Source organism: Camelina sativa, chromosome 7 (assembly GCF_000633955.1).
Source record: "Camelina sativa cultivar DH55 chromosome 7, Cs, whole genome shotgun sequence".
NCBI lineage: Eukaryota > Viridiplantae > Streptophyta > Magnoliopsida > Brassicales > Brassicaceae > Camelina > Camelina sativa.
In genome coordinates this window covers 26083301-26103414 of record NC_025691.1, presented here as the reverse complement: position 1 = coordinate 26103414, position 20114 = coordinate 26083301, and the positions used below count along the sequence as shown (strand labels likewise).

Sequence of the window (20114 nt, the reverse complement as noted above, 5' to 3'; positions counted from 1 at the left end):
GGTTTTTTTTTTTTTTTTTTTTTTTTATAGTGGCGGTGGTTTCAATTAATGGACTGTGTCTGTCACCTCTCTGCTTTGATATTTTCCTAATTATTAATAAAAAAAATTGTGGCCTTTTCTAACTCTGCGTAAATCGTAATTAAGCAAATATCACTTTTTTGGCGTTTTGTCCAATAATAAATCGTGCAAAATCAGAAATGGATATTTTCTAAAATTAGAAAAGGCATCTCTTATTAGACTCGTCGATGGGAACATGAACATATATTGGTTGGTGCATAATAAATAAGCGAATAAGAGACCAAAAAAAAATAAAAAAAATTCAAAATTGTGGTGGAATACGACGGGGGCCTTCTGTAATAGGCCCAACAAAAGTTGAATAGTGAGAGTTGAGCCTAATGGTATAAATGGCCCTAATCGTAAGTTTTTTTAAATACACGACCAGTCTCGTAATTCACTTGATTGAAGCCATTATTGGACGACTGAGTCAAGAGTTGAGTTTTATTTATAGTCATGGACGACTGGTTGAAATAAATTATGGAATGGGGCTGGTCCGACGTTCGTTCAAATTTATATAGTAGTAGTGGATCAAATTTGACCCAAAAAAATATATATGAGTATGTTTGGTTGGCTCTTTGTTTTTTATAAAAAAAATTAGTACTAGTAAACATGATGATAATAAATAGGCAGCATCAGCATGTGCGTAATTTGTTTTCGCACACAAAAATGAATAGAGAGAGAGAGGCAAGCGGAGACCAAAAATGAATAAATTACATATCTCTCTTTCTTTTGTATGATTTTATTTTATTTGAACCGTTAAAATTTGTATGATGTATAAAAATAGAAGTGAAGAAATTTAGGTGAAAAATGGTTACTTATGGTTACCAAATAATGAAGAATATACATACAACCAGTAACTGTGTGTGGATTGAAAATTCCAAAGAGCCGGCCGACGCTGCTGGAATAGTGCTTGATGGCTATTAGTTAACACGATAGCGATTGATGATGAAAGCAAACTGTATTACTCTCTAATGTACAAATTAATAATTAAACCGAAACGCGTACCGGACCCGGTTAAGACTCGGCAAGACCCACGAATTTTCCTGACCTGTCGTCTCGCCAGAGGTAAACACAGAAGAGACCCACGAACCAGATCTCTCTCTCTCTCTCTCTCTCTCTTGATTTTGAATTTTCAGCAGCAAAGCAAATCGCAGAAGTCGTCTGAGAGAGAGACGACCGCGTTGCATCGCTGAGCACCACTTGTGCGATTCTCTTTCGTCGTCCGTCATCCATCATCCTCTCTCTCTTTTTCTCTCCTTTCAGAATTCTTCAATTTTGCCTGTTAATTACCGCCGGATTAGATTGATTGTGATCGGAATAACACATCCCGGAGATAGGATTATAGCTGTAGGGGTGAGACCAGAGATTGACTTCAATTTGTCTTTCCGATTAATCACAGAGATTAAAATTTAGGGTCCCTTAATTGTATTTTTTTGGTGGGTAGTAGTAATCCGAAATTAGGGGAATGGAGTCGGACAATGGCAAGGGGTTGATACTAGCTGTAGCCTCTAGTGTTTTCATTGGTTCCAGCTTCATTCTTAAGAAGAAAGGTCTCAAACGCGCTGCTGCTTTTGGCACCCGCGCAGGTCTCCTTCTCCTTCTCCTACCCCTTATCTCATTATTATTATTATCACCTTTTACACTCTTGCTTGCTAACAATATTGTTTCACTTCCGAAATGTAACGTCTTAGCTCATACTTATATCTTTGATGGATACCATCAATAACAGTTACAGATTAGTTTTTATAGGCTTTCAAGAAACTCACTAAGTATATCTCACAATGGGATTGTACTTCACTTTATGATTTTTGCAGGTTATGGAGGTTATACATACTTATTAGAGCCTCTTTGGTGGGCGGGCATGGTCACAAGTTAGTTTTTTTCTTCTTCTTCTTCTTCTTCATGTTTTTATTTAGTCTTTTTACTCCATCCATCTTATTATTAGGCTACGTTGCGTTCTCCCTTTTCTAATCAAAGTAATTCATTTTTTTTTAGTGATTGTTGGAGAAGCTGCAAACTTTGTGGCTTATATTTATGCACCGGCTGTACTTGTTACTCCTCTTGGTGCTTTAAGTATTATCATCAGGTATATATATGTTTATGTCATTGCCATCATTGCTCTCTGTTGTTACTCACTTTTGGATCTTCTGTGTCTGTGTTATATTATTCATTCTCTGACTGACTAAACCCTCTCATTTGCTTGCTAGTGCTGTTTTGGCACATTTCCTATTAAAAGAAAAACTTAAGAAAATGGGGGTCCTCGGATGTGTTTCTTGCATCGTCGGCTCCGTTGTTATTGTCATTCACGCACCAAAGGAGCAGACTCCCAATTCCGTTGAAGAAATTTGGAATCTCGCTACTCAGCCAGGTACCTCTCTCTCTCCCCGTTACTCAGTACTCACACACACTGTGCCTTTTGTTTATCTGAGAGAAACACAATTTTCCTTTCTTGTGTATGAAACAGCTTTTCTAATCTACGTAGCCATAACCATGTCCATTGTCCTTGCTTTAATTCTACATTTTGAACCCCTGTGCGGCCAAACAAACATTCTTGTTTATATCGGAATATGTTCGTTAATGGGTGCTCTCACTGTAAGTTGCTTCTTCTGAGCAGCATCTTGGATTTTACTTTTCGACTCTTATTTCTATATTTTCTTGTATGCTCACAGCTCTAGTAATTTCTCGTTGGTGTCTTCAAACAGGTTATGAGCATAAAAGCTATTGGGATTGCGATAAAATTAACAATGGAGGGAGTAAGCCAGATAGGGTATCCACAGACGTGGCTTTTTGCCATGGTTGCAGGAACCTGTGTAGTTACACAATTGATTTACCTAAACAAGGTAAACCCTCGACACCAGATATATGTTTGGCATTGGCATTAAAGCCTTTGTATACATATTCTGGACTCGATAGGTTAGTATGCAAGTGAAAGTAGAACAGTTATATTGTTAATGCCTGCAAACAAATATCCATCAGTAGATCATTCCTCAATTTGCCTTATGAAGTGAATAGCTGCACATGTAGCATTGAAGGTCTCTTTTTTTTTTTTCCAGCAAACATAAGAACTTTAGAATTTCTCTTTGCATTCTTGATACTTTTTACGTGTTTCTATTTGGCATACCATTCCTGTCTCGACTTAAGGCCTAAAATTGTTACTGTTATATTATTTTCTGCAGGCTTTGGACACATTCAATGCAGCAATTGTTTCTCCAGTATATTATGTAATGTTTACAACCCTCACAATTGTTGCTAGTGCAATTATGTTCAAGGTAGGTTCAACTAGATAACGTTTAGATTCCCAAAAGATCAGTTAAAGGAAACACTTAAAATGAAAAATCGGGTTTCCACAGGATTGGTCTGGGCAAGACGCAGCCAGCATAGCCTCTGAATTATGTGGATTCATCACTGTGCTCACAGGCACAATGATACTCCATGGTACAAGAGAAGAGGAACAACAAGCTTCTTCAGGTAAAAAACTCTGCCTTTTCCATCATCGATCATATCGGCATCTTGTGTTGCCATTATCAATCATAATGCTGGTATCATCTTTCGGTCTTCAGAACAAGTAAGATGGTACGAGTCAAGAAAGAGCACGAACGAAGAACATCTGATAAGTCTGTACAGCCCTGAATACTAGGAAGAAGAAGAAGGTGCCATTTCTAGACTCCCAATAGAATGAATGAGTTTTGCCAAGAACAAGCCTCAGGGATCTTATAACTGATCAATCAACATATCTGAGGGAAAATGAAGTCAGGTTCGTTTCTGTATTTTTTGTTTGTGGTCTCTGTACAGACAAAAGTTTGTCTAGTTACACTTTCATACATTCTTTAGTTTTGATATCTGTGTCTCTTCTTAGTACAGTACAGGTCTTCTTCTTATCTGGACTTTTGTCCAAATTTACTGTTATATATATTTATATGTATCTTCATTTTTCTAGGATGAAATATTCCTTAACTGTACTCAACTGAAACGAAAAAAATAAGGTAAATGTTTGATTAGTATTTTGACTACTTGAGAAAATAACAAGAACCTCTGTTCCATTTCTTCACAATCGCTAATAAATTGTACAATGAGAGCTATTGATTGTTATAAACGAGAGAGACAGGTAACGTTTTCAAGATTCTGGATGATCGATGAGTCTGATAGATGAAGGAAGACAAGACGTAAGTGAGCTGCCGGTGAATCAATGTTGGATACTAAAGTGATAGAAGTTGTTCGGTGGTAGGCTGAGACTTATGTCTATTCGCTACCATCGAACGACAGCGCCATTACATAGCCGAATTCAGAGTCATTAGGTTCACCAAGTCAATAACATAGAGTTAATTATATTATTGTTAATCCAAACCATTTAAATTATTAGGTGAACCATTACGCCACCACATACTGACTTTTGCCACAATTGTTTTCATATTTTTTCTAAGATCCTTCGGCAGTTTGGTTGAGCTAACTTGGACTGAGTGTGAGTCATGTGGGATGTTGGTTGATGGTTCCCTATAAATACAAATTATACCATATCACATGGAGAAACTCATTTTACTTTCACAATTACAAACACTTTGTTACAATTTAGAGACCCCATCAGAAAGAAAAAGAAAAAAAAAACTGAATATGGCAAAAGCGGAAGATTTATCAAGAATGCTAGTTTTGTTGATAACAATACTGCCACTGGCTGCTCAAGGATCCAGACTGTACAGCTGGGCTAATCGGCTCGAGGAAACAGAAAAGGAGAAGGTAACAAACCTTCAGTTCTATTTCCATGACACCTTGAGCGGCAAGAATCCGACCGCCGTGAAGGTGGCTCAGGGAACCGACACCGAAAAATCCCCAACACTGTTCGGTGCTGTTTTTATGGTCGACGACGCTCTCACCGAGACAGCTGATCCCAAATCCAAACTCGTTGGCCGGGCGCAAGGCCTTTACGGTTCTTCATGTACGTATATTAATTGTTTTGTTTCTTTATGATAACCGGACCTATGATATAAAACAGGTTTAGTACATCAATGATAACCGGCTTTGATTGGGACAGGTAAAGAAGAGGTAGGTCTAACAATGGCCATGAGCTTCTGTTTCGAGGACGGTCCATACAAGGACAGCACCATAAGCATGATCGGGAAGAACTCGGCCATGAACCCGATCCGAGAAATGCCTATTGTTGGTGGCACGGGAATGTTCAGGATGGCTCGTGGCTACGCTATTGCTCAGACCAATTGGTTCGATATCAAGACCGGTGATGCCATCGTTGGTTATAACGTTACCGTTTTTCACTAAAAAAAGGCTTTGTTTCATCATCATATATAATAGAGCGACATTTTAGCTATGCCTACTACATGTAACATTTCACTATGTACTTCCCATTTCTCTACTTTTTTTACATACTTGGAGATTTAATATTGACGATCTACGAGATATATTTTCCATCCAAATTTTTTTAGTTTTAGAGAGGGGTTACATCGGAGGTTATATAGAACAAGTGGGACGTGATGGGCTGAAAACCTAAGCCCAAAAGTGAAATAAGAATAGTCTTTGTTTGTATGATCCATACCAAAACCAAAAACCAGATCCGGTTTCTAAACCCATTCCGACGGCGTATGATTTCTTACCGGCGAATCTCGCCGGCGCAAACCCTTTTATCAGAGTTGAGTCCGCCGGGAACATCAGGAGGAACCAAATCATTAAAGTCTCCTCCCATGGTGGTTTCTCCATCCAATGCCCATCAGTAACCCTAGGAAACGGCCAATCTGTGTCGCCCGATCGTTTCTCAGCAGACACGCAACAACCAAAGAAGAGCTCTCTCAGGCCGTATCGCGTCTCGAGTCCTTGACGAAACAAGGGATTCGTTTACCCTTTGAGCTCCTAGCGTCGCTGCTCCAGCGGTGTGGAGATACCAAGTCGTTGAAACAAGGCAAATGGATTCATCGCCACTTGAAGATTACTGGATTCAAGAGACCCAACACGCTTTTGTCCAATCATCTAATCGGAATGTACATGAAATGCGGTAAACCTATCGATGCGTGTAAAGTGTTCGATCAAATGCATCTCAGGAATTTGTATTCGTGGAACAATATGGTCTCCGGGTTTGTCAAATCGGGCATGTTGGCGCGTGCACGGGTGGTGTTCGATAGTATGCCTGAGAGGGATGTTGTTTCCTGGAACACCATGGTCATTGGTTACGCTCAGAATGGGAACCTACACGAAGCACTTTGGTTTTATAAAGAGTTGAGGAGATCTGGAATCAAGTACAACGACTTCAGCTTCGCTGGGCTTTTGACTGCATGTGTCAAATCTAGGCAGCTCCAGCTCAATCGGCAAGCTCACGGGCAGGTTCTGATTGCTGGGTTACTGTCAAATGTGGTGCTTTCGTGTTCTCTCATCGATGCTTATGCGAAATGTGGTCAGATGGAGAGTGCAAAAAGATGTTTTGATGAGATGGCAGTCAAGGATGTTCATCTTTGGACTACTCTCATCTCTGGATATGCCAAACTCGGGGATATGGAAGCGGCTGACAAGTTATTCTGTGAGATGCCAGAGAAAAATCCAGTTTCTTGGACTGCATTAATTGCTGGATATGTTAGGCAAGGCTCAGGGGACCAAGCTCTTGACTTGTTTAGAAAAATGATTGCTTTGAGGGTTAAACCAGAGCAATTTACTTTTAGTAGCTGTCTGTGTGCCTCTGCGAGCATTGCCTCTCTTAGACATGGGAAGCAAATACATGGCTACATGATTCGCTCCAATGTCAGACCCAATCCGATTGTTATCAGTTCTTTGATCGATATGTACTCCAAATCAGGGAGTTTAAAAGCCAGTGAGCAGGTTTTCAGTCTTTGCGATGACAGGCAAGACTGCGTTTTGTGGAATACGATGATTTCTGCATTGGCACAGCACGGGCTTGGTCACAAGGCCTTGCGCTTGCTTGATGAAATGATCAAATCCAGAGTCCATCCAAACCGGACGACTCTGGTTGTGGTTCTTAATGCCTGCAGTCATTCAGGTCTGATAGAGGAAGGAGTGAGGTGGTTTAACTCAATGACTGTTCAGCACGCGATTGTTCCCGACCAAGAGCATTACGCTNCGTGTTCTCTCATCGATGCTTATGCGAAATGTGGTCAGATGGAGAGTGCAAAAAGATGTTTTGATGAGATGGCAGTCAAGGATGTTCATCTTTGGACTACTCTCATCTCTGGATATGCCAAACTCGGGGATATGGAAGCGGCTGACAAGTTATTCTGTGAGATGCCAGAGAAAAATCCAGTTTCTTGGACTGCATTAATTGCTGGATATGTTAGGCAAGGCTCAGGGGACCAAGCTCTTGACTTGTTTAGAAAAATGATTGCTTTGAGGGTTAAACCAGAGCAATTTACTTTTAGTAGCTGTCTGTGTGCCTCTGCGAGCATTGCCTCTCTTAGACATGGGAAGCAAATACATGGCTACATGATTCGCTCCAATGTCAGACCCAATCCGATTGTTATCAGTTCTTTGATCGATATGTACTCCAAATCAGGGAGTTTAAAAGCCAGTGAGCAGGTTTTCAGTCTTTGCGATGACAGGCAAGACTGCGTTTTGTGGAATACGATGATTTCTGCATTGGCACAGCACGGGCTTGGTCACAAGGCCTTGCGCTTGCTTGATGAAATGATCAAATCCAGAGTCCATCCAAACCGGACGACTCTGGTTGTGGTTCTTAATGCCTGCAGTCATTCAGGTCTGATAGAGGAAGGAGTGAGGTGGTTTAACTCAATGACTGTTCAGCACGCGATTGTTCCCGACCAAGAGCATTACGCTTGTCTGATAGATCTCCTAGGTCGTGCCGGTTGTTTCAAAGAGCTGATGTGCAAGATCGAGGAAATGCCGTTCGAACCCGACGAACAAATCTGGAACGCAATCGTAGGAGTATCCAAAATCCATGGAAACGTAGAGCTAGGAAAGAAAGCGGCTGAAGAGCTTATCAAACTGGACCCTGATTCGTCTGCGCCATACATATTGCTCTCTGGCATTTACGCAGAACATGGGAAGTGGGAATCAGTAGAGAAGCTGAGAGAGATTATGAAGAAGAGAAGGGTGAATAAAGAAAAAGCTGTTAGTTGGATTGAAATCGAGAAGAAAGTTGAAGCTTTCACTGTCTCAGACGTGACGCATGCTCATGCTCGGAAAGAAGAGATCTACTTCATTCTGCATAATCTGGCTGCACTTATGGAAGAAGAAGCTTCAAGAACATGATCTAATACAAGAGAAGCATCATCGGGGACACCTGCATTTTTTCTTCCCAGGATTGTACACTGTTAAAGCCTGCAAAAGCAGGGATTTTATACGTGTTGTGATGAATTTGATTTAGCTTTTAGAAGTTTTGTCACTGTAACAGAGCTAAGAACTAGAGTCTTCGAATTCTTTGTTTCTTCTTCTTCTTCTTCCAGATTTATTGGTTAATAAAGAAGCAAAATCAAACTAATTGATGGATTTTTCTGGTTTCTTTTAAAACCAAAATCAGAGCTAAGTTATTAATAGTTATTAGAAAACGATGGACATTGCAGGTGAGAGAAAGGGACAATTACAAAAATGAAGAAAAAGCAATGCAGTTGGAGCAACCAATATATATTTATGATGTCTATCAAACATTCAAACCCAACAATGTCACATGACAATAACCTGGTTCTCTATCTTAAACCGGTGACCAAGTATTGTGCATCAATTTTAGTTCCTGTGTACATTCACAATCCAGTTGAACTCTCTCTCTTGCATCTATTGTTGGAAGCTTTAATTGAAGCTTTCACAGCATCTTTTGTTGTCTCATAGATACCTTAGTGAGTTCTAAGATAGAACCACAACCTTGCTCAGAATCCACATCACCAGTGAGAATTCAAATGCAAAAAGCGTATGGAGCAATCCCCTGTCGAGTGCATAACCATAGAGCGTAATTCCCTTGTTGTTATGTCGCAGGTATTCCACTGCAATGTAACTCCTATCAATTGTTTGCAAGTTATTTGAAAAAAAAACAAGACCTTGCAATCTCAATGTAACGCACCTAGAGCTTGTCTAGCCTGAAAGAAGGAAGATAGATCCAGTGACGGTGACACATTGATGTAAATGTTGTCGGATGAGTCAGTGTCACTCTCGGGTGATATTGCTTCAGAAGCGCATGTCAAAGCCATGTGCCACCTCGTTGCAATACACACAACTCCTTGAGCTCTATGTGTGATTCTTGCAGCACCCAACAAGCACAAGAAGAATCCGCTTAGCTGTACAGCAGAACATACCTTGAGATAGAAGAATATGTATGCTTCATTAAACGCAGAGCGCTGAAACTTGGAGAATTATTACAACAAAGCTTTAGAGAATTACCACCAAATCACCGGAGCTGAGGAAACTCTTGTCAGACTTTGAGGCAAGAACCAACAGTAAGGCCACAAACTGACTGGTACTTATCACAACAAAGGCCGCGATTATGAAGAACCTGTACCTGTGACTTGTAGCCGACAACTGTTTCCTGATCCTCACATGTTCCTTACACACATCTTCTATGGTGTCTGATCCACATCTATCGAACATCTTGTGAAGCCCTCGAAACCTCAGTATCTGCAGCTCACAGGTCAACCAGAAAAGGACACAAACAAGCAAGAACACTCCTGTCCGGTAAACCCATGAAAATAAGACAAGCAAGAACATCACAAAGTTCAATGCAGCACAAGATGACTTTATGAAAGGAAATGATACTTCAGCGGAGGAGAAAAATATGCTCTTGTGCACAAGTTCCACAAGGAAAGAAGGTACAAGTATGGAGGCTAGGTAACGTAAAGCCCTGTCAAGTTCAAGCGAATATCCAAGCCTCACCAAGGTTGAATCATCAAGAAACAGAAGCTGTGTGAGACTATACATCCTGAAGAAACATATTAGAGTCAAGAAACCAATGACGGCAAGTCCAGACTCTGGAAACTGGACGAGCACATTGAATGAGTTGGCGTCCATAACTGATGAAGGCCGGGTTCTAGGAGTTTTGATGAACAGACAATTTATGAGAGGGACTAGTAAGGTGAAGACTACAAATATCATATACGACATAGCTTTACCAGAAGGGTTGGAGTGATCCAACGCACACCACTTCAGAATAAGATGGAAGTTGCGCAAATCATCAGAAAGCAAGGATTTTGAAGGTTGTAAAGGTGTGTTAGACAGGTGATCGAGAAAGTATTCATCTTCACAAGGATTCATATCTTTCCAGATGAAACTAAGGGTTGAGGGATCACCTAAGCTATATATAGAAAGTGACTGCGAAAAGAGAAAGTGACAATTTCAAAATTACTACATCCGCATGCTCTGCTAGATGTATATAGGTATCTGGTAGAGGTCTTACATTTTTCATCACAAGCGATGATTGATCAAAAAAGAGTAACTGAGAGAGAAAAGCAAAAGTAGCTTGCTTTATCCCGTGAAGTAAAAAGAGTCCTCTCTCTATCTCTCCTCTACTACTTTTGGGTACTCCTACTTGGCCGTGTGTATCTTTCCCCGTAAGGTAAGCCTTTTCAAGTCATCAGTTGAAAAGCACGAGCCGTCTGCTATGCAACACTTTCATCCACAACAAGATTTCGCTCATGCATTTCTGCTTGCCTCTGTCGGGAGGAACTGTATCGGTAAGTTTAGGCAGGAATTAAACCAAGGCTTGTGTTTTGTGTGTAAGAACATGTACTTTATATTCATTTCATCCAGTTTCAGTCAGATGCCATTCTTCAAGTCAGAACAGTGCCCTGGGACTCGTTATCGACAAAATTTGGACTTCATACTTTCTTCCAACGAACCAAACACTACTGAGAATAATCCTGCAGATGCATATTTAAATGAACAGTTCAGTTGTCTTCACGTTGGTAAGTTACAGCGAAAGTTTTGATACTTCACAATTTTGGTGAGATCAGACGAATAGAATCAAAGCTTTTCCAAATTCATGAATAAAGTAGTAATATTTTTCCAGCATAATTTGGGGAAACCGAGCAAAATGACTAACCTGAGAGGGGGATATCTTTCTGCTGTAATGATCCTTTTATAAGCAACGTTCCTGGCATCTGTTGGAATACCTGTAACAGAAGTTTCTCCATCATACACCAATTTTAAATTGGTGATATGCAATTGTTAGGGATATTTTAAATCAAATCCAAACATACCGAGATGCGAAAAGATAGGTTATCTTCAGGGACTTGCAAACTGGAGCCATCCAGTGACTGTTTTTTTTCATATCCGTGGCTTCTCGCACTATCCACATCGGTAATACCATTCTTTAAGATTGTATTGCACTGGTCATCAGACGCGACAATCTGCACAACAATAGAAGGAAACAACGTTGAGCTTGAGATACTATAGAAACAAAAACAAGTTTAGATGGCAAGACAAAACGATACATGTAGTGCACTTACGTCAACAGAAAATGTAGAAGAGTTTAACTTGCACGAGGCACCACAGCTCTTAAAGAATTCTTCAACTGATTGCAGCACATCTACGGCACTGTACTGCCGTTTTATGCACTACAAGACACAAGTCCACCATAAATAATGTAAGGCTCAACTAAAGCCCGAGAATTTATATATAGTTACATAGCAAATATATGTTACAGGAACATGTAAAAGATGACGAATAGATTACCTCAAGCATAAAAGAAAGAAGGCTCTTTTTGACTAGAGGAGGTGCTAAAATCTTCCTAGCTGTGGGCATGAAGGACCAAGCGAGGCCCCAACGGGATGTATGCCCTTGGGCAAATTCAGTGGTCTTCACAACTGTAACACCCACTTCCCAAAGCTTAGATATTAAGAGCTTGAGGGTAGCCTTCTTCCCAAGCATTGAGGTGTACCACCTAATTATATAAAACATGATCGCAAAAGATAAGTCCTGGTGGATGGAAAACCAGAAAGCGAAAGATCCAAAGGTATAGATTACCTGAATCTTTGCCTCAGAACAGCACTATCTTGGATAATACGGGAGACAAAAGCTTGTTCTCCACCATTGCAAACCATCTCCTCAGGAGTTCCTCCGCATGAAGTTTTAGGGTTAAGGCCTGATTCTTCAAAAGTCTCAAAAAATGGAGGATTGGACATACAGAAGTCAAACGTTTCATTATCTTTGACAACACCGACTAGTACGGCTGGTTCAATAGAGCAGCTCTTGTTGTCATCATCTACAGACTGAACCGTGGTGGCGGCTTCCTCGGAACACTGTGGAAGAAGAACTTTCGAGTCTCTGATCTCGATAAGGTCTGAAATATGGGGATTACTTTTGACATTCTTCTCCGCCCAATCCAGAGCTACAAGAGTAAAATCTGCGTATAACAACAACAAGTCAACAGCAATGGCACCAATAGAGTAAACTAGGAAGCTAGCGAATGGAGTAAGAAGAAGAAGAAACCTGAGGCAACAAAAGTCCAACCAAAGAGGGATGCACCAAGGAGAGGATAAATGCAATTGGCACCTGTACCAATGTCAAAGCCCTTAACTTTGCTGCTTCCATCACCACCACCAAAACTCTCAGAGGACAAAAGATCATTGATCCAATGAATGTAATTCGATCTATTAGGCACAGTTGGACAAAGCTGTCCATCCGGAATCCACCTACATATAATATAAAAATATCATCTTTGAGAGCCAAAAAAAAAAAAAAAAGTAAGTTCCTTTGTACAAATTGAAATATACATACCAGTTGACGCCATGATCATGTAAAAGGAGGATACGAGTGAGCTCTCGGGTGGCGTTGTAATCGGTCCAGTCGATGCGGGGTCGACCACCACCGGAGAAGAAAACAAAGGGCTTGAAAGAAGGGTAAAGAGAAGCTAAGTTTGCAAAATCGGGTGGGTTATCCGAGTATTTGTTCCAGGGTTGCTTTGTGGATCCGGGTTCTGACCGACCTCTCTTCTTCCCCTTCCGCATCGAAACCCTAAGCCGCCGGGAAACTGGGTTAAAGAAGACAACGGCGGTGAATTGAAACGAAGACGTTCAAACCGTGAGACCCTCTGGCGCTCTTAGCGGCTTCTATCAGCTGCCCGAGAGTTTTACAAAGCGACGCCGTTTCAGAAAGAATATACGTATACTTGCGTCACTCATGTGTTTTNTTTTTTTTTTTTTTTTTTTTTTTTTTTCAAATATATGTTTTGCCTCAGGTTTTATATATCCTCAATTTCATATTTTAAGTATTCTTTCGATGAACAAAACCAAAAAAAATATTTTCTTTCAACGGTGCTTAAATAATTGGTTAGCTTAGCTCAAAATGAACAAAACCGATAGAACATTAATTGTTTATATGTATTTCGAGTATAAAAAAAAATAAAGATATATCGTACGCATGCATTGCGTGCAAGTTTATGTTTATCTATTTTCAATTTTTCATATTAGCAAGTATGATTTGTATTTTAAAATTTAACGTATTATTTTTCTTATAATTTTAATAAATTAAAGTTTTATCCTGTTATATAAATTAATTAACTAATACAAAATTAATACAATATAGTAATGAGAAGTGAAAATGAAAGTTTAATTATAAGTTAAGTTTGAACAGTTCATTTTTATTATATATAATAATAAAGACAAAAACTGTTATACAAAATACTACCTCTATACAAGGTTACAAAGGTATACATGCTAACTGGTTATACGTCTTATCTCTCAACACAACATTATTCATTCAATATTCAAAACTATAATTGTGGCCATGATTGAATTGTACTGTTTTTGTGCATGCAAAAAAAAAATTTAAGTACTTTTATATTTCAAATTGACCTACAAAAACAATTTATGCTTATGTTGAAACAAGGAAAATTCGAACTACACTACATATTATTTATGGAATATATTTAGAAAATAATATGTTTATATTTCATGCTACTACATTCTAAGACTATAGCCACGGTAGACTATCATTCAATGAAACCTATTTCCAAGTTAACGAGGTTCGACTTCAACTATGTTATTTTAAAATGTATTTCACTGAACTAGGTGTTTGCGGATCATGATTCTTTTTTGCGTTTAATCATTATTTACAATTATTTAGAGAGACTAGTTAAGAGACATATCTAAAGAAATATAACATTGGAATTTTTACGTCATTGATACTTAATTAACCGTATATAATCTTCCTTCTAATTGGATTGGTATGCTCTTTTGTATTTAATTAGGTTCAGACCCGCACGTAGATGCGGAATTAATTTCAAAAACTAAATTTACTATCAAATTTGCAATATTATATATATATCTATATATATATATATATATATATATATATCTATATGAGTTTACTATCATATTTGTTTTTAATTTAGTTTAGACAAAAATTATAAGCCGACTTTTTTTTTTGCTATAAGTAAAAATAGCTCCAAAAGAAAAAAAGAAAAAAAAAAAGAAAAATGTGGAATGTTTATTTCCAGACAAAACAGACCCTATCTCATCTCATATATGTCATGTTCTCTCATCTAATAACTGTGGTTTTAATAATAGTTATCTATTTGAGATTGCATATTTTAGTCCAACAAATAAGGAAATATGTAAGAGATTGGGTTCTTAACAAAAAAAAATAGAAAAGCAATGTTTTAAACCTGGACCGGGTAGACATTCTGGTTTAGGTTACTTTTAAAAACAAAAAAAAATAAAAACCCGGGAAGAACCGAAAAACTCGCTAAAAAGCCGTGAACCGGTGGTTGAACCAACGGATCGAACTGAAATTAAAATATTTTATTTTTATCACACTTCAAATTCAAACCAGATTTAAAATAAATGTTGTTATTTATAAAAGAATAACTTAGTTATTTTATCTGATTACTTAAAAATTTAATCTAAATTTATTATTATATAATTATGTATGTTTTGTTCATTTATTTATAGAAATTGTATATTATATTCATAAAATGTAAACAAAACGATAAGCTAATTGATCCGCGCTATTCAACTGGTCCGACCCGTTGACTCAATGACCTGAAAGACGGTTCACCTTCCGGCCTGATTTTTAAAACATTGGAAAAAGAAGGTAAGAGATTAGGTACAACATTTATAACCCAAACATATATTAGTTGGGTATTTAGTTTGCTTTTTGGTTTGGTTTCAGTTTAGTTTATTAATATTTCAATACTAAAATTCAGAACAAATCAACAATCATACGCAATTAAAATGTATTTGATTAATAGTTAGTTAGTTTTATTAAATTCGTGAACTATTAAACCGGATATAAAACTATTACAAACAATTAGAACCCGTTTTTTTGTTCCGCAATTAAAATGTACAACTAATTCTTTTTCAAATTTTTGTTGTCCAACCTTAATTAGGGATGTTCATGTTATCAATTATTTTTGTGCGTAGTTTAAAGTTTTGTTTTAAGAAGAACTTAAACAAAATTCAGTAATTTGTATTTCTATCGGGCTTTAAATGGCCCGTTTGGTTGAATATATGTTAAATAAAGTAGTAGTAATTAGTAATCGGTCTTGAGAAAAAAAATGTTTTGAGAACTTTTTATTATTATTTTCGTCGTCGTTACCAAAAATTAGAAACGGGTAACTTTCAGAAAAGAATTGGTGAAGATGTGATTCTTCAACCTTACTCTATCAGTCAATCTCCAGAGAAAACACCACCTGAAAAAGATGAGAATTAGTTGTAACAATTGATTTTAGTTTCTATTTGTATTTTTACTTTTATTTGATTGGGTTTTGGGATTTCTTTGAGATCTATATTCATTCTTGTTTGACAGATAGATTTTCAGGTTCTTGCATGGAATCAATAGATCAAAAGTCAGATCAATATAGCTCACTAATCACGATCCACGCCCATAGCAAGGCTCACCATCGTTGAACAGGTTCTTAAAATTTTAATATTCTCTCGTTGTATAAGATGTAAATCGTTTAAGGGAATAAATTATTAAAATTTTGGATCCAACTGGATTTTTGATTGTTCAGTTTTCTTTAAATTGTTCTCAAATAACTATGAAAAACTGAATCAACTAATTCATGACTTTGAAATCTTGATTTTATTGCTTTCGCATAGTATCATTATCACCATCATCTATTCTTTCCTGCGATTATTGAATCCAAGATTTACTTCATACTTAAGCTATACTTAAAATCTAATATACATTAGATTCTCAGATTCCAGGGTCCAAAGTAAGTGATTTAGAATTCAATCTTTTTAGTTAGAGAATTTTATCAAAACTGTCATGTACAGTACCAAATATTTTGGTTAATGCCATTTTTCCTAATTTCTTTTCCCGCTTGCCACAACCCCATAACTGAAATACCATTATACCCTTCTTTTTTTTTAACACAAAACTAATAATTTAACACAAACTTTTTTTCCAAAAAAACAAATCTCTCTTTCTCCTCATTCTAGCGCTCGGCTTTTCTGTTTCTCCATCTTCATTCTCTCTCAATTTTTCATCTTCTTCTATTTCAGTGTTTCTTAGTCACAGACTGAATCTCTATTTCTTTTTTGGTAATACAAACTGAATCTCTTTCTGCAAAACTCCATTTGTTTCAGTCTGTAGCCTGCATATAATGGAGAAATTCTTCATCAAAACACAATTCTTGGACCGAGATCTCCATATGATCCGTTTGCCTCTATCATGGCAGATGAAACCGCTAGGTCTAGTTCCAGAGTTCTTATACCCGACCGCATGCAGACAAAACCGCAGGTCTGCAACTCCAGTGGACCAGATCCAGCCGGCCAGGTTTTTGTCCATCCCTATTATGTCCTTCATTCTCTTTAGTGGACTATATATGTTTGGTAATGCGTTTTGTGTCCATTGCTAACAATAAAATTTGTCCACACTTGAGGTCTGCAAATCTGGTGTTCGGTGGGCGAGATCATACCGACCAAGTTTTTGTCTACCACTATCAAACTTGTCCACACTGCAGGTTTCCATATCCGGTGGACCAGATCCAACCGACCAGGTTTTTGTCTACCACTATAATGTCCTTCTATCTCTTCAGTGGACCATATCTTCATGTGTTTTGTTTCCATTGCTAACAAAAAAACTTGTCCACACTACCGGTCTGCAGATACGGTAGACCACATCTAGTAGCCAAGGTTTTTTGTCCATCACCATTATGTTCTTTTGTCTCTTGAGTGGACCATAACCAAAGTTTAGTATGAAGATTCGTGTCCACTACTAACTGGAAAACAATGTCCACACTGCATATCTGCAATTTCGGGAGACCAGATACAACAACCAAGGTTTTTGTCCACCACATTGTTACAGAATGATGAACAACATGTTTACAAACAATTAATGTCAATCTTGATTTATTTTCAAAACCTTAATTGTAAATGTTAATAATCAATGACTTAATTGTAAATGTTAATAATCTCTTTTTTTTTTTCTCTCTTGTTTACTCTTTTATTGGACAATGATAACAAAATCAGTTTTTTTTTTTTTTTGACAACAAATCAGTTTCTTTATTGTCAGGTTAATTAAGTAAGACCAAAATATAAGCAATATGAAGCAAGGCAAGAGATGCATATGCAAGCACATGCCATTTATATACAAATAAGAGGTTAGTATTATTAAGCCTCTTAACTTCTCATTTACAAACTAATCAACATTGATTTGACTTAATACTAAAAATCCGTGACAAAAGCTATTTAATCAAAACGCTTAGACACTTGAGTAATTTTTGAAAATGATAACTCCTACATGTTTTGGGACACTTTCAGCATTCATTGTTTTGGAATGCTATTAAATCTGTGAAGAGCACCATCAACCTGTTTTAGAAAAAAAATTAGAAAACAAACATGATTAGTGCACCTTCAGTTAGACTTAATATATTATAAAGCAAATGATATACAATGGCCAGTAAGAAATGCTTAACCAAACCTTGTCAACCTTACAATTATCATGTCCATTGTAGATGGTATCCTTTTTCAAGATAGAGAATTGATTGAAAAATCCTTCCAACTATGATCATGATAGCATCTACCATTGACTCTCATCTTCGATGCTGTTTTCAAGGGCTTAATATCGGACACATGAGTGATACCATCATTGGCGGCCATCTATACTATCAAGGTGACTTTCTGAGTTGTTATATTAGGTTTGAAGTGTTTGTTTTTTATGAAGTCTTGTTTGGTTTTTATAGTAGTAATGGAGGTGGTTTGGTGCGATGGTAGAAAAATCATACATAATCCTCTTATGTGTTAAGAAAAATAGTCGATTATTCTATGTAATCAATTAAATATTTTCAGTTGCTATTTTCCTAATATTTTGTTTGCTATGAAAATAATTTCGGTTTGATAAGTTAATATATTGAGGATGTTTAGGAATTTGATTGATCTATTTATAAATAGTTTTGAATGGTGAATCGGAGATTATGGAGATGATAGACTCCAATAAACCGTATTTTTCGAATATTCAGTTTATTTGGGATTTTAATGTCAAAGAGTGTTGATATGGTTGGTTCCTAATTCTTCGTGATACAGTATTACAAATTTGTATATTTGATCTCCATAATTATTTACTGAATTTGCTCACACGTAAATGTGGAACAATCTGTTTGGATACGCTTGTATCATAAACACGATCCGAATAAGGTTATATGGAACGATTAAGGATCCGCGTGTTTTGTATATATAAGATTACCTCTTTGTCCTCTTTCCCTTTTTATTTCGTAGGGGTATTTCATGTCAGAAATGGTTTTATTATTCTTTTTTTATGTCTAAGTGTGTTTCCCAATTAATAGTATAGATACAAGTAACTGGATTTGCTTTTTTGCATTTAATACAAGTAACTGGATTGTTTTAGTACTATTGAATTTTAATTTTTTTTCTTCAAATTTACTATTAAAAAATGATTCAACAATGACTAGATATATATTTATTCAGCAATAATGACCGTAAAATCAAATATATCTACACATAAATTTTACGGTTATCGTTGAATCATTTTTTTATACTAAATTAGGTCTGACAACAAGTCAACAAGGTTACAAATCATTTACCTAGTTATTTTTAAGAGGTTTTTCTTTACTTTTGTGGATTGGATCATCTAAAAATGTTTTGGATAATATAGTGAAAGATTGGTAGGATATTTCTCAAAATTTTGTTCCCAAAAATATTTTTTGTGTTGTTTTTAATGTATGAATCATAAATATCTTCTCTACAGAGAGACTAAGACCATACAGTCTAATTCCCAAAGATCAAGTATGGGACATTACGATAAAGTCGTAGAGCTAACCAGATTTAATGCATAGTTTGTGTGCATTATGTATGCTATTAAAAAAAAAAAGTTAATTAGTTAGATGAAATAAACAGAACCTCGAAGATCCCATTCCCATAGCTCAAATGTAAGCATTTAACAAACTCTGCCGATTGAATGAAGTTTCATATCCAAACCAAAACAAATTCCGTAACTAACTTATCCTAAATTTTGAAAGCTCGATTACTTTCTTTTTTTTAATATACAGTAGGTAGATATAATCATACTAATTGATACTCATTAACTCCACTCGTTGTATGATGAATCAAACTCTATTCATTATTTTCAAAAATGGATAATAAGTTTGGGCAAAGTGTAGGAGGAAGTGAAAGTGCCGCATCGACAAGTCCCATCGTCATGTCATTCAGGACGTTAACTCTTTTGACCAACTCTTTTTGTGACTGAAGGTGAATAATAAATAATACACAAGAAAATTACCGAAAGAAAAACAAATTTGGGGAGTCGGCTCTTGGTTTGGAGAGTCCGCTCTTATCTTGATAGGAGGAAGCTCTTATATTGATAGGAGGAAATGGTTGTTATTTTTGAAATGACTGAGGACATCATTGATAAATCTCATTTTTAGGATTTTGAGACGAAAAGTTGATTTGTTGAATTTGAACTATTGAAGTCTTGTTGCTATTGTGTTCAAACCTTGGTTGCAATTTCCTTTGATTTGAGGCTTATATTTTCTGCTTTGTATGTTTAATGGTTTTTAGTTCTCAGTTTAGTTCCGAGAACTTTTTTTTCATCCGTCGGTTTAGCCTTTCTCGTTTGGACTTTTAGACGTTGGTTGAAGTTTGTAATTCATATATCCTTTACCTTTATTATAGTGTTAATATCAGATGACAAAAAAAAAAAAAAAAAAAAAA

General features: G+C 36.9%; 6 protein-coding genes across 9 annotated transcripts in view; 4 read left to right on the top strand and 2 right to left on the bottom strand.

Moving 5' to 3' along the window:
- LOC104704952 (peptidyl-prolyl cis-trans isomerase CYP19-2-like) overlaps positions 1-49 on the top strand; it is a 1011-nt gene extending 962 nt beyond the window's left edge. The window contains exon 2 of the mRNA XM_010420951.2: positions 31-49. Coding sequence (XP_010419253.1) covers positions 31-49 — 19 coding nt within the window. The remainder of the gene's footprint in view (positions 1-30) is intronic.
- Positions 1110-4064, top strand: LOC104702656 (probable magnesium transporter NIPA6). Of its 2 annotated transcripts, XM_010418552.2 has the most exons (10): positions 1110-1410; positions 1505-1643; positions 1872-1928; positions 2053-2143; positions 2265-2425; positions 2522-2649; positions 2760-2897; positions 3234-3326; positions 3408-3525; positions 3618-4064. In XM_010418552.2, exons 2-10 carry the CDS (start codon positions 1523-1525, stop codon positions 3692-3694), a joined length of 984 nt encoding a protein of 327 aa, XP_010416854.1. In that variant the 5' UTR covers positions 1110-1410; positions 1505-1522; the 3' UTR covers positions 3695-4064. The 2 variants fall into 2 exon arrangements, with proteins under 2 accessions (XP_010416854.1, XP_010416853.1); XM_010418551.2 differs by having other exon boundaries at positions 1110-1643.
- On the top strand, positions 4568-5456 carry LOC104702654 (dirigent protein 23-like). Its single transcript, XM_010418549.2, has 2 exons — positions 4568-4987; positions 5084-5456. The coding sequence occupies exons 1-2, from the start codon at positions 4576-4578 to the stop codon at positions 5323-5325; spliced, it is 654 nt and encodes a 217-aa protein (XP_010416851.2). The 5' UTR covers positions 4568-4575; the 3' UTR covers positions 5326-5456.
- On the top strand, positions 5526-8500 carry LOC104702655 (pentatricopeptide repeat-containing protein At2g21090-like). Its single transcript, XM_019227898.1, has 2 exons — positions 5526-6867; positions 7579-8500. The coding sequence occupies exons 1-2, from the start codon at positions 5764-5766 to the stop codon at positions 8269-8271; spliced, it is 1797 nt and encodes a 598-aa protein (XP_019083443.1). The 5' UTR covers positions 5526-5763; the 3' UTR covers positions 8272-8500.
- Positions 8554-10264, bottom strand: LOC104702652. Of its 2 annotated transcripts, none has more exons than XM_010418545.2 (3): positions 9391-10264; positions 9074-9305; positions 8554-8996 (listed from the first exon to the last, which is right to left on the bottom strand). In XM_010418545.2, the coding sequence occupies exons 1-3, from the start codon at positions 10255-10257 to the stop codon at positions 8860-8862; spliced, it is 1236 nt and encodes a 411-aa protein (XP_010416847.1). In that variant the 5' UTR covers positions 10258-10264; the 3' UTR covers positions 8554-8859. The 2 variants fall into 2 exon arrangements, with proteins under 2 accessions (XP_010416847.1, XP_010416848.1); XM_010418546.2 differs by having other exon boundaries at positions 9074-9287.
- LOC104702653 (methyltransferase-like protein 16) lies at positions 10316-13053 on the bottom strand. 2 transcript variants are annotated; one of them, XR_754069.2, is made up of 9 exons: positions 12721-13053; positions 12433-12635; positions 11968-12346; positions 11677-11884; positions 11451-11558; positions 11202-11351; positions 11045-11114; positions 10733-10862; positions 10316-10655 (listed from the first exon to the last, which is right to left on the bottom strand). XR_754069.2 is itself a non-coding variant. In XM_010418548.2 (8 exons), the coding sequence occupies exons 1-8, from the start codon at positions 12948-12950 to the stop codon at positions 10801-10803; spliced, it is 1410 nt and encodes a 469-aa protein (XP_010416850.1). In that variant the 5' UTR covers positions 12951-13053; the 3' UTR covers positions 10316-10800. The 2 variants fall into 2 exon arrangements, 1 of the variants encoding a protein (XP_010416850.1); XM_010418548.2 differs by having other exon boundaries at positions 10316-10862.

Excerpts from the sequence above, each read along its gene's own strand:
- LOC104702656 (XM_010418552.2), top strand. The coding sequence starts at position 1,523 with ATGGAGTCGGACAATGGCAAGGGGTTGATACTAGCTGTAGCCTCTAGT. Across the intron at positions 1,929-2,052 it reads GTGGGCGGGCATGGTCACAA|TGATTGTTGGAGAAGCTGCA; the intron begins GTTAGTTTTTTT and ends ATTTTTTTTTAG. Across the intron at positions 2,426-2,521 it reads GAATCTCGCTACTCAGCCAG|CTTTTCTAATCTACGTAGCC; the intron begins GTACCTCTCTCT and ends TGTATGAAACAG.
- LOC104702654 (XM_010418549.2), top strand. The coding sequence starts at position 4,576 with ATGGAGAAACTCATTTTACTTTCACAATTACAAACACTTTGTTACAAT. Across the intron at positions 4,988-5,083 it reads AGGCCTTTACGGTTCTTCAT|GTAAAGAAGAGGTAGGTCTA; the intron begins GTACGTATATTA and ends TGATTGGGACAG.
- LOC104702655 (XM_019227898.1), top strand. The coding sequence starts at position 5,764 with ATGCCCATCAGTAACCCTAGGAAACGGCCAATCTGTGTCGCCCGATCG. Across the intron at positions 6,868-7,578 it reads GTTTAAAAGCCAGTGAGCAG|GTTTTCAGTCTTTGCGATGA; the intron begins GTTTTCAGTCTT and ends GCCAGTGAGCAG.
- LOC104702652 (XM_010418545.2), bottom strand. The coding sequence starts at position 10,257 with ATGAATCCTTGTGAAGATGAATACTTTCTCGATCACCTGTCTAACACA. Across the intron at positions 9,306-9,390 it reads TCAGCTCCGGTGATTTGGTG|GTATGTTCTGCTGTACAGCT; the intron begins GTAATTCTCTAA and ends TTCTATCTCAAG. Across the intron at positions 8,997-9,073 it reads TCAGGCTAGACAAGCTCTAG|TGGAATACCTGCGACATAAC; the intron begins GTGCGTTACATT and ends GTTACATTGCAG.
- LOC104702653 (XM_010418548.2), bottom strand. The coding sequence starts at position 12,950 with ATGCGGAAGGGGAAGAAGAGAGGTCGGTCAGAACCCGGATCCACAAAG. Across the intron at positions 12,347-12,432 it reads TTGGACTTTTGTTGCCTCAG|ATTTTACTCTTGTAGCTCTG; the intron begins GTTTCTTCTTCT and ends TGTTATACGCAG. Across the intron at positions 11,559-11,676 it reads TTCTTTCTTTTATGCTTGAG|TGCATAAAACGGCAGTACAG; the intron begins GTAATCTATTCG and ends TGTGTCTTGTAG.